The 12,366-nt window shown below is 35.4% G+C and overlaps 1 protein-coding gene across 1 annotated transcript; it reads right to left on the bottom strand.

Annotated features, from left to right (window-relative positions):
• Positions 1-1,805: 1,805 nt before the first annotated feature.
• LOC120633409 lies at positions 1,806-12,241 on the bottom strand. The gene is made up of 14 exons (XM_039903616.1): positions 11,982-12,241; positions 11,032-11,202; positions 9,572-9,901; positions 8,749-8,902; positions 8,178-8,338; positions 7,953-8,073; positions 7,562-7,683; positions 7,090-7,204; positions 6,827-7,009; positions 6,090-6,333; positions 4,576-4,794; positions 4,003-4,142; positions 3,438-3,668; positions 1,806-2,168 (listed from the first exon to the last, which is right to left on the bottom strand). The coding sequence occupies exons 1-14, from the start codon at positions 12,239-12,241 to the stop codon at positions 1,806-1,808; spliced, it is 2,814 nt and encodes a 937-aa protein (XP_039759550.1).
• Positions 12,242-12,366: the final 125 nt, after the last annotated feature.

Genomic DNA, 12,366 nt, shown 5'->3' with positions numbered 1-12,366 from the left:
ATATTTTTTGGGTAATCGATGAAAAAGAAAGTTAATTACTTACATTTTTGTTATAACTTATAACTAAGTTTTGTACATAGCTCATAAGACCGAATGAGAAGGTTGCTTGGAAGGCGGCCGCTCTCACAAGATAAAAAAACCGGGTTAGTGCGAGTTGGACTTCTGCAGAAAAAAAAGTAAAAAAAAAGTTTTTTAAACTTTTTCTCATTTCTATATTTTTTTTAGCGGCAATAGAAATACACATTCTGGTTAAAGCTAAAGCTCTTGTAGGACGGTCGGAAGCAGAGCCTTAGTCATATTAATAATAATATAAGGAGTGTTTTTTTTTTAATTTTTTAATAGTGCTTTTTGTTTTTTAATTACTCTTAAAAAATTATATAAATAAATGATAGATATAATAATAACCATTTATTTGAGACGTTTCCATCCAGATTGTTATGTTAGTAACAATTAATAGGTTTGTTTTAAATCCTAAAAATGTTATTTTAAAAAATAGTTTGGGAAAAGAGCAACTGCAGAGTTTATTTTATTTTTATCTACGAGATGATCCGCATGGTATATGTGGAAATCGCTTATAAATAGAGCAACACTCCGCATGGCATGCAAGGAACACATCTTACAAAGTGTTATTACTTAGCCGTAGGTGTTAACCCCCATGCGTCTGTAAGTAAACAGTCAAACACTTCCCTTCAGATCGGAACACAGAAAAGCTGCTTGGCTGCAGATATATGGATGCCGGTAGTACTTCCCCGGACGTGCTCTGTTACAAATAGCTCAACTACTTGCCACTGTTTCTTGTCAGCTTATTCTGTGGTAGGATTGTCTTCCAATCCAGTGGTAGAGTTAAACGAATAGACAAACTTGACTTAAAGAAATCAAGCAAGTTGTGTTATCCTTTTCCACAAAGAACATAGTAAAATTGCAACTTTTAGGCGTTTTGTTTGTTACTGAGAATTCAGATTCAGTAATTGATCAGTAGATTTGATTTAATTGAGCGTTAAATACTTCATAAATGTGTATTTCTAATGAAATGAATTTCATTAAACGTAACAAAATGTTATATGCAGATACGTAATAAAGGCGTTGTTATTCGTAACACGAGGAAATCTAGAATGCATTTTCATACATTACCACAGTTATCCAATTAGTTCGGGAATTGGATTGCTTCCGTTGTGAATTATTACTTCCGATTTTACTGTTTGGAAAGCGATAAACATAAGTCGCTAATGACAGTTGAATTATTTAATTAAAGACAAATTCAAGTTTCAGCTGTAAAGTGTATCTATTCATTCATTCATGTCTAGACACACATAAATGAACTAATTAATACACTTTTATATTACACCACAGAGAATATTTACAGAAATACAGATACAATAGAGCATTGAGGTGGAAGATACAGGTGAGGAAACATGCATGCCTGAGAGTTATCTATTAGTTTCCCAAAGGAGTGTAGAGACTACAGTGTGTCGCTTTTTAAAAGATAACTTTTATTGCACGTCTTTTTCATAGGATCAATTGGTATTTTTAGTGAAATAAATGTACAAAGTTATCATATAAAATACGCAGTGACAACCATAACATCAGCTGTGGTTACATTTAAGCCAACGAAGTCAAACGCGCGTGCGCATTCACAGTTCATATGCACACACAATTGTTAAAGGTCGCGACATTCATATGTCGTCAAAATACAATCAATATAGATGTCGTAAATTAAAAGTCAAAAATCATTTATTTAATTACTGTTTCTGTGTAATTTACTTTTCCAAAATCTATTTAAACAAAGTCGTATAATTCAGTTTGAATTAGAGTTCCAAAATTTCATTAACGATTCCAAGTACATTTTTGCTCGTTTCTTTTGATTCTTCTTCATTCAAATTATTTTTCAACATGTTCAGAGTTTTTGCTATGAGGCTGTATTTCGAAATGTGGTAATTCGTCCCTTCTTTGCCCTTCTTTATGGTAATCTTTAGTAAATTCAGCCAATTTTGAGCAAATGCGAGGAACTCCTGCGTTATATTCTGCGTTAGTTGAAATCGGATTAGGGTGTGGGTCCACGGCTGAGAAGTTAGTGATGCTACCAAATTCGAATCATTTTTGTATAGAATCGCATGTTTGAAGATTGAGTTCAACGTTTTCCAGCCACCCGATGATTGGTTTTTGGAGTCCTGAAATAATGTGTAAATATAATTGCGTTTATATTATTTAACAGACTGTGCCCTGCGGTTTCACACGCATTAAGACACAAAGTCTACAATATCAGTAGACAGTATCTGTGCCCTGCTGGACTAAAAAGCGGTGATAGCCTTGCTTTCCCTTCGAGGGGACCGAGTTCGATCTCCGGTACGCACCTCTAACTTTCCGAAGTCATGTGCGTTCTTAATTAAAGTAACTAAATAACACTTGTTTAAGCGGTTAAGGAAAACATTGTGAGGAAATCTTCATGGTTAACTCATAACTCTTAGGTTAGGCATAACGTTCTCAAGGGCGTGTGAAGTCTATGAATCCTCACTTGTACTACGGCCTAAACCCTCCTCATTCTGAGAGTTTTGTAGTGGGCCGATAAGGGGCTATCCATAAAATACGTTCTTGTCACAGCTAGTCACATTTGTGAGACTCCCCCCGTCCTACGTCACATACTTTGCAATTTTACAAAGAAATTATTGAATTCAAACAGCAGTTCCGTCCATTAATAAACTGGATGGATTGGATGTTAATACCTACATCAAGTCGAACATTTCAAGAAATTAACAAAACAAAAAGCGATTATTAAATAAAGGATACTTAATCATCTTAAGTCTTATATATAAAATGTAAATGAAAACCGAAATATTACTTCACAGATTTTAGAAGTACATTATGTCCTGTCTCTGAGACTTATCTGTAAAACCGAAGCGCTACTAGTTTTTTGAGTAAACCACTGCCATAGTTTTTACTCAAAGAAATCAGACACAGCCCTAAATTCAAATAAAGTTAGGTACTATGCGAGTGTAGGTCTTCTCTTCAATAGGGTTGTCATAAGTAAGCTCTTAAAATTTTTTGAATTCGGTTCTGTAGAAAAATAAATATGCTTCTTTTGATTTAATATTTTTACAGGGTGTCCTTATGCACCCTTCAACAGTGTTCCGTAGTTCGCTTACACGTTGTATATTGAACCTTATGTTCATGCGTACAGAGTTGCAAATGTTTTGCGTATTTAGTTAATATTGCAAATTTTGGTGTTTTAACAGGTAGATTTGGAAATGTGACGTCACGAAATTTAGGACTCCCGTTGTGTGGCAGTGAGATCCCCCTGTCACATTCGTCGACCCCCTCCCTCTCCCTTAACGTGTGACGTAATTTATGGATGGTTCCTAATAGGTCGATAATGATGGGGCACCTGAATACGGGATTAAGTATGAATTTCGTAATATAACCTTGTCATAAATCAATCTTACCCGACAACACAGCATTAGCTGTATTCTAAACATAAGCGCCCTCAAAGCTTTACATTGCTGTATCTGTGAAGGCTGCTCCGTTAAATCGTAAGTTAGGACTATCGGTGTATTTGGTCCTGAGCTAAGGATTAGGTGTATGAGTTGCAATAAAGAAGTGCCACGTTCATTTTCACTGTCTTGACGTAGAGACTTTATTATGAGATCAGTTTGCAATTCAAGAACTAATTTTGGCTGAAATTACGATTTTAATTAGGATTTACGAGGCAATATCATAGTTGGATATTATAAAACATTATCTTTACTTAAAGAACAAAAACAAAATAAAAAAGCAAATTGTGATTCTAATTTGTCTAAAAAATAATATGAAGACAGTGATAGACAAATTTAAATATCAGTTATAAAATTTTTATAACAATCCTAATTATGTAATAGAGTTTCAAAAATAGAATTTAATGAATAACTTAGACGCGAAGACATGGTAACATAATATAAAAGGAAAGAAATGAAGAGGAAAAAAATAAAATTAAATGTCAATAAAGAAGAATATTTAAAACAGAACTCTTACTTTGTAGTTGTTCTTGGTGAAATAGAAGATAATACAAGTAAGTAGCTGCAAAGATGTACATGCGACTTTGTCATCTGAACTATTGGTAGCTGATAAAACACAAGGTAGAAAACCGGTGCGATTTATATATGTAAGCAAAACTAAAAAAGAAACAATTGTATAAAATATGAATCAATTTGAGTAACAAAAAGACTAAAAGTATAAGCTTAGGTACTAACTTTATATAACATAGCATTAAAAGTAGACTAAGATATAAAAAATCCTTTTTAGACTCGTATTTAATTTCATTATCATCACTTCAAATGATGGACGTCCACAGCTGGACATAAGTCTTTCGAATGGAGTTCCAAAATTCACAGTACTGGGCCGCTTGATTCCAGCGGCTCCCAGCGACTTCCTTTGTCGTCTTACCACCTCGTAAATTTCTTATTATAAGTAAACAAAAGATGGTAAAGCTGTATTGAACGTAATTCCCATACCGAAATTTTATCCGCAAAAAAATAAAGCCATAGGTTTGGTTAGGTTACGCTAAGAAATAGTTTCAATAAAATTTGTGATCAACATTAAATTTACCTTTGTCGTCATTTTGCTTTATGGATACATCTAGAAGTAGTAAACATAACTTCAAGCATACAAATTCAAAGTGATATTTCAAATTAACATCTTTAGCATCTACTGTGTTTTTGGAATACAACGTCGTTATAAGTACAGCAACTTTGAGACACACGGATTGATCCATTCTTGAGGGTAGTTCAGCAATTGCTACGTCTAAGATATAGCAAATATTTGTCTCTGCAGAAATATACAAAAGGTATATGTTTAAACTGTGTGTTAAACCCCATATGTTGAGGCTACGATACCATATATGATACTAAGATAGAAAATTTAAAATGAAAATTGTGGATGTTTGAAAAGAGAAGAAGAGGAAACACTTTATTGCACGTAAACATACACATAGGAAAAGAAACATTAATGAAACAGTAAACAATGTAGACATGCAAAGGCGGCCTTATTGCTGCAAGCAATCTCATACAGGCAACCTTTGTAGAAAGGACTTAGAGCAAGAGAACGGGATAGTGCCAAGAGTGTTGTAATATATACATAAATACATAATACATAGATAATTTAAATAAATAATACTGTCTGTAAATACATAATTTACAGACAGTAATAAAGCAACAACTTCAACTGCCAACACCCAAAGAGACTAGAGAGGTAGTAGTCCTTCAGACGACTCTTAAATATAGGAAGGGAATTACTTCCACGCATTTCAGCAGGCAGATTGTTCCATTGAGCATAATTGACTAAAAGAGCACATGCTGAGTTTCTTACCAGCTTCATTTCGGTAGAATCTGCCTACCGAACCGTAGCTAGAGTCACTATAAACAGGTAGACTTGACGTTTCAAAAAAGCTTATATAGTTGAAGTAATAAATTTTCAATTTGAATTAAAAATATAACTGTATCATCAATTTTAAATTCTTCATTCCAGTTGTTTTTCTTTTCAACTATTAGTTTCATAAAACATTATGATCATAACCATAAATTCAATCAATTGTGGTCCACGGCTGGACATAGGTCTTTTGCAGGGTGTTCCACAATCCACGGTCCTAGGCCGATTGTCTTCAGCGGCCCCCAGCGACTCGCCTGATGTCCTCCGTCCACCTCGTTCGGGGCCGACCTACGCTGCGTTTATCGGTACGGGTTCAATCGAGCACATAAGGAACCCAACGTCCATTGATGCTCCGAGCTATGTGCCCTGCCCATTGCCACTTAAGCTTCGAGACTCGCTGAGCTATGTTGGTAACTCTAGTTCTTAGATCTTCTCATTACTGATTTGATCACGTAGATACACTCCTAGCATAGCTCTCTCCATCGCCTGCTGAGCCTTCTTAAGAAGCCCATCCGTCAGTTATCGCTGGCCCAACGCACTGTTCGATGACTTTGGGTTTTATAAATAAAATAATGTAAATATATCGATTGTTTGCCACGAGTGTCACATATTCCCAGCAATGAAAGCGCAGCTGTTGATAATTGGTATGATGTCGATTATGAAATTTAATGGTATTAGTAAAAAGTTACTTGTACCTATTTCATTACAATTAATCAAACTGTAAGACAGTACTTCAGGTAACATCGACCAAATTAAAGTTGAGAATTCCTCCTTGGCCGTTTCATCGCCTCTTTCAATACAAATATTAAGAGCTTCCATACAATTTGTAACGACTGTGTTGTCTTTACTTTGTATCAGAACGTTTAGAAGTAACTCCCAGACTGCTGATTGTATTAAATCTTCCGGTAGAGTATTCTCTGTTTTGAACCACTGCGATAGCTGTTCGGTAACAATATGAACTTATTTTTAAACTTTTATATTTACGGCCTCCTTCATAGCAAGAGAGATTTAAAATTTATTCAAATTTTCAAGAAATAATTTATATTATCTGGAGCACGCGATTTTTCCCTCCGTTTACCGTGGGGTTTCGCCAGGATAGGTTATGTATCATGCAAAATTTGTCAAGGACGGTTTTGCTAATAAGTCATACATAAATATACTTTCTCGAATAAAAAGTATCCTAAGTCAGTTTCCAAGATACAAGCAGTTCATTGGTAATAAATAAACCAACAGACAGTCACACTTTCGCATTTATTTGGATTAGTATGAATTCAGGGAAAATTTAATTAATGTTAAAATTTATAACCCAAAAGTCAAATCATAACCAAATAACATATTATGAACAATAGTTTTAGAATCGGTTGGACAATAGTTGATATTAAAGACTTTAAATTGTAGGACAATATTTTGAAACATACGATGAGCGACTTACAACACGTAATCTGATAGAATTAGATATCCTACAAGAGGTGAAAGCCCAAAACAATATAGCAGGGTTGTGGGTGTAATAAATGTCGGGATCTGGATGCAACATCGCCACGAAACGATCCGTCGCCTTCTCTAAATAAATTCTTTGCTCTAATGTAGCCAATGAGCCGTTTGATACTGTAGACATCTAGGAAAAAATCATCATTTTAGGAATTCGTGGGAAAGCTAAAATGACCAATGATTAAAGGTATGAAGAAAATCTATTACAGCAAAAACTAGCCACAGTGCTTTTATTATGTATCCAGGAGGTTTCACGGCCTTTGGCAGTCTCAAAATATGCTCGATTAAAAAAGGTAGCAAAGGCGCCGTGGATTCTTCAGGACTGTAAAATAACAATATTAAGCGCAATGAAATAAACGTATTATTGATTAAAATATACTGAAAATAGATTTTTGCACTTAAAGTAAGTTAATTCAAGTTAACATTTATAATTAAGTCAGTCATCATAATATCAACGCATTACTGGCACACTAGAGTTCACGCCTCAATGAGAAGGGTATGGGCCGTAGTCCACCACGCTGGCCCAGTGCGGATTGGGCCATCTGGACTTCATTCAGATTCACTCACGATGTTTTCCTTCGCCGTGGAAGGAAGTGATATTTAATTACTTTAAACGAACATAACTACCTACGAACTACGAACTCGCCCCCCCCCCCATATATAAAAAAAATAATAATACTTCTCTGAAGATTGGCAATAGAAATAAATATAAATCAGCAAGCCGTAAGGTTGGTTCTTCTGTAGTTGTAATCCTATATTTTGCGGTATTTCAATTCCATATTGCAACTCCACTAAACCCATCTAAAACATGTAAAAAATTATGCGCGTGTTTAAACCTTCGAAGATGGATTGGTTTTAATTCCTTTTTCGTCCACAGTGATATAAAACAAGTCTATATTTTTATTTTGGAATATAAGATATTAGAGGCCTAGAATATGTTCCTTTTTCACATATTTATTAATAGTAGCATTAACACATATTTATTATTGTAAACCAAGAATGGACCCAAGCCTAGCACACCCCCTTGAGGAACTCCATCGTTTATTTTTAATGTAGTAAAAGCGTCTTACGTGAATATCTTTGCAAGTGTCAATATTATCATTGTCCTTGACAGTTAAATATTTAGCAGCTAATATTTTGAGCATTTCACCTATAACCTGAGTGCTCACTTTACGAACCATCGTATCATTTCTGAAATATTATTTGAGTATGAGTTTATGAATATTTGATGTTTTATTTAAACAAACTGGAATTTAATTTAATGATCCCAGTTTTAATATTTGTGTAAGGTTTACCTTATGATTTGTGTCTTTGGCAACATTATAAGGTATCCTTTGGAAAATAAAATGTCACAAAACTCAGGTAATACGTCAGTATTCACATTTTCGTACATGAAATTCAGCAAAAGTTTTAGGAATACACTGTACTCCTCTGTTCCTACTGTATCTAGGTTATCCTAAAATTTTAAACAACAACATTATTAGTACTATTTTAGTTGCAAGTTAGACCTTTTATTGGATACTTAACACAGTGTTTCAAACATAAACAAATATTGTCGTTAAACCGCCGACGAGGTGGACATATGAAATCCAACAAGTCAGAGGGAGCCGATGGAACCAAGATGTTCAAGATCGTGGAATTTGGAATTCCCTACAAAAGGCCTCTGTCCAGCAGTGGTCGTCAATAGATGTATATGATTATGATGATGATCCAACCTTGAGTTAACAAAAGTAAAGATTTCTTTATAAAGAATATACCTAAACAAAAAAAATTGTCAAATGTTAAGATTACCTTATATTACTTCAATCGAATCAATTGTTTTCGAATCATCAGAAGTAATATTAGGTATTATCTTAACATTCTTACCTTTATAAATAGAACGAGCTGGTTCATAGCATGTAAGATCGTACGTCTCAGTTTTGAAGAACATTGCTTTAGTGCGCTAATCTCTTGATCATCTATTAATATCTTGTGGATAAAGTCCATAGGTTCTTTGCTTTTCTCAAGAACTCGTATGAGCCTATAAAATTGAAGGTTCAGAAGACTTTATTGGTTGGATTGTTGACTAAATGAGATAATGAACAGAATTTAAAAATTTCTATAGCTCTAATACTACGTAAACCTCCTAATCTATAAAAATCGTTTACTTTGTTTCTTACATTGTAAATGATACATATTGTGGAGACCTCCTATTAAGCATCAAAATACATGTCAGGAGGCCTCACTCTTCCATAGCAGAGACAAGATTAAATAAAAAAAATACAATTGAGTAGTGTGTATTGGTGTGTTTGTGTTTTAGAGTGCGCGCGTGTGTGTTTGTGTGTGAGTGTGTTACATGTTATAAAGTGCGTCTATATCCATTATATTTCAAATAGAAATAAAATGAAGAAGCACCTCAGTTTCTTCATAGGATAGTGTCTTCAGGCAGGCTGTCAAAGTTTTGTTACATTCAAAAAACGTTTTTTGGTATATAGCAAATTTTTTGTTAATTTTATTGTAAAGAGTGGTGGCTTGAGTGATGTATTGTCGACGAGCAACAACAGTACTTGTTCTATATCTGAGTAAATATTGCATATTCTTCGAACTAGTAACAAACTTTTTTGTTTTATGCATTTTTAAAATGCAGTTTAAGATATACAATTTTCTGACAGTCAATAGGTCACAAAGCTAATCTATGATACCAATTTACCTCAATATATCCATCCCAAGTTCACAAGTGGTAATCAGCATCATACCCATTTCGCCACCAACTCCTGCTAATACTATATGATGGAGTCCGCTTATGAGCAGTTCAAACCACTTTTCCAAGACATCCGCAAGTCCATTAGCTACACTCCCCTTCAGATCTAATTCAGCTGGTTGGTACGATATTAACGCGTGCAGCACTAAAGCGCTGGATAATATGGAGTTGGCTTTGCCTCTTATTCTGTCAGCTAATGTTGTGAAACAGGCTAAGAGCTGTTCGGTGCTGTAAGCGCTTTGGTAAGATAGAGGGGAAGTGGTTCTATTCGATTTCACTCTGAGGACAATATTAAATTAATTAAAAGAAGATGTGCTAGAGTACAGGTAGGACTAAGTGATATAATAGTAAACCCCAGGAAATAAGAAATTATCGTACTAAATTACTGTAAAGCTAATGTATCGTGGAATTCATCATCCTTCATAAGATCAACTCGTTACGGCCCACTACTGGGCACGGGTCTCCCTCACCGAATGAGAAGGGCTTACCGCTTAGGCCGTAGTCCACTAAGCTGGCCGAGTGTGGATTTGAAGACTTCACAGGCCCTTGAGAAAATTCTGGACAACTCCCAGGCATTCAGATTTCCTCTCGATCTTTTCCTTCACCGTCAAAGTAAATGATATTTAATTGCTTCAACTAAAACGCACATAACTCTGAAAAGTCAGAGATGCGAGCCGGGATCGAACTCGGTCCCCCTGAAAAGGAAGCCGAAGCCTTGCCGACTAGGCTATCACCACCTGTAAATCAGGGTGGTAGTGTATCTAATATTGCGCCAATTTTATAAATATACCATACACGCCATGTATAGCAGCGACCAGGAGCGCGACGCGCGACTCTGCTTCCCATAAATTTAATCGTAATAATTCGCACGACGCGACTTGCCCCTTGGGGATCCAAGGAGTTTGTTGCAACTCCTTTCACAATAGCGTGCTGAGTCCTGCGTGTGAGCAATCGAACAAGACGTGCCAGTAAACAACTGGCAAGTCTAGTGAGAGGCTTTAGAGCGTAGATACACCATGCAGCTCCAATATGGGTTGGTGGGCTATTGGTAAGTTAGGTTAGATAATAACAAAATTATAAATGTGAAAGTGTTGTTTGTTTGTCCTTGCTTAACGCCTTGACAGGGAAACTAATCAACTTGATTTTTGGCACAGAGTTAGTTAGTTAATTAGGTAGTTAGTCAGTTAGGACGGAGAGTAACTTAGGGTACTTTTTGGATTTGTAAAAAACCTAAACAAACGCGGACATAGAACATGGAAAACCGGTAGTCATCGATACATACTTTTGGGGCTTTACTCAATCTGACATTCGTCTGAAATTCGCACACCGACTAAATATTGCTCTGCCACTCCGACGTTATGCTATGCCAATAGTGGCGTCGATCTAATTAACATCGCACTCGTACATACCCATTTAATAGATCGCAGATAAAATGCAGGCAAGCGTCCATAGCGTTAAAAGCGCCGGTAGCGGTGTAGTGTACTAATGCACGAGTTACCGCGGCCATGGAGTGTGCTGCGTGCTCTTCAGAAAAAAAACAAATTTCGCGCCACAGTAGACGGATGCATTGGAGAACAGATCTGTAACGGTTCTTTGCAATCATCATTAACAACGCATGACCGGCCTACAACAGGGCTAGACCAATAATTATAATAATAAAAGAGCTGTATGGTCAATATATTAACTTAAATCACGTGAATCCCTCCGTTAAAAATTTAAAGAAATAGGTATCTTTACGGTAGCTACACAATATATTTATAACAATATATTATTTGTAAGACAACATATTAGTCTTTATAAACAAAAAGTGGATATAAACAGTCAACTTACAAGAAATGGTCATAAATTAGTGTCATCTGCATATCGTCTGCGAAAGGTGCAGAAGTCATTTGTGGGATTGAGTATACGCTTTTATAATATGATTCCTAAGGTAATTTTGGACCTACCAATGCATAAGTTTAAAGAATGTGTTAAAACACATTTATTACAGCGAGGTTATTATACAATTGATGAATTTCTTAATGACAAGGTTGCTTCCAGCATCCGGCCCCGTTTTCATCTCTCACAAGATAGAAAAATGAATTTTAAAATGTAAAATGTAAATTGTTGATATTGGAAAATAGCAACTGCTGAGTTTCTTGCCGGCTTCTACTCGGTAGAATCTGCCTTCCGAACCGGTGGTAGAGTCACTTATATTAGGCCTACTTGAAATAAATCTCGTCGATGCGTTTCATATTCTACTGTTGAACGCAGATTATATGTAGATGCAAAGTATCCTCGTTACGTTACGTACCCGGGACAAACGGGATTTTACCGCATAAATAGCTTAAAAAAATATTAATTATCCATAGTGTAGTACCGAAATAGTGAAAAATCCAAATTTGAAGTTGCTTCACATAGAAATACCGTTATATCATTGTCTAATAAATATCGAACTATGCTACTTCTTTCGTTAGAATTATAGTTGTACTTGCTTATAACTTCGATTAGATAACCGCAGGCTTTGTTTTGAGCTGCCGTGTCTCGAGATGTTAACAAGCGTTTTATGTCGCATAAAATATTTTGTTTACTTCTGGGATTATACGTTTTGTTGAAGTTAGAGTTAATTAAACTGTACATTTTAGAAATGATTGACTCTTTAAACTTAGACCAGTAAATAGTAAAAATTATTCTACTATTCTAAATCCAAATTTTTTTCAGTACTTTTTCAAAATTCCCGCCATGTGGTTTTTTGAAACGGTCGA

The sequence above is a fragment of the Pararge aegeria genome, chromosome 21 (genome assembly GCF_905163445.1).
Source record: "Pararge aegeria chromosome 21, ilParAegt1.1, whole genome shotgun sequence".
Taxonomy (NCBI): Eukaryota; Metazoa; Arthropoda; class Insecta; order Lepidoptera; family Nymphalidae; genus Pararge; species Pararge aegeria.
This window is presented reverse-complemented; position numbering and strand designations above follow the sequence as displayed.

Coding starts and splice junctions, on each gene's coding strand:
- LOC120633409 (XM_039903616.1), bottom strand. CDS start 12,241: ATGTACAGTTTAATTAACTCTAACTTCAACAAAACGTATAATCCCAGA. Junction 11,203..11,981: donor TTGGATTTTTCACTATTTCG/GTACTACACTAT, acceptor GAACCGTTACAG/ATCTGTTCTCCAATGCATCC. Junction 6,334..6,826: donor ATTCTATCAGATTACGTGTT/GTAAGTCGCTCA, acceptor GTTACCGAACAG/CTATCGCAGTGGTTCAAAAC.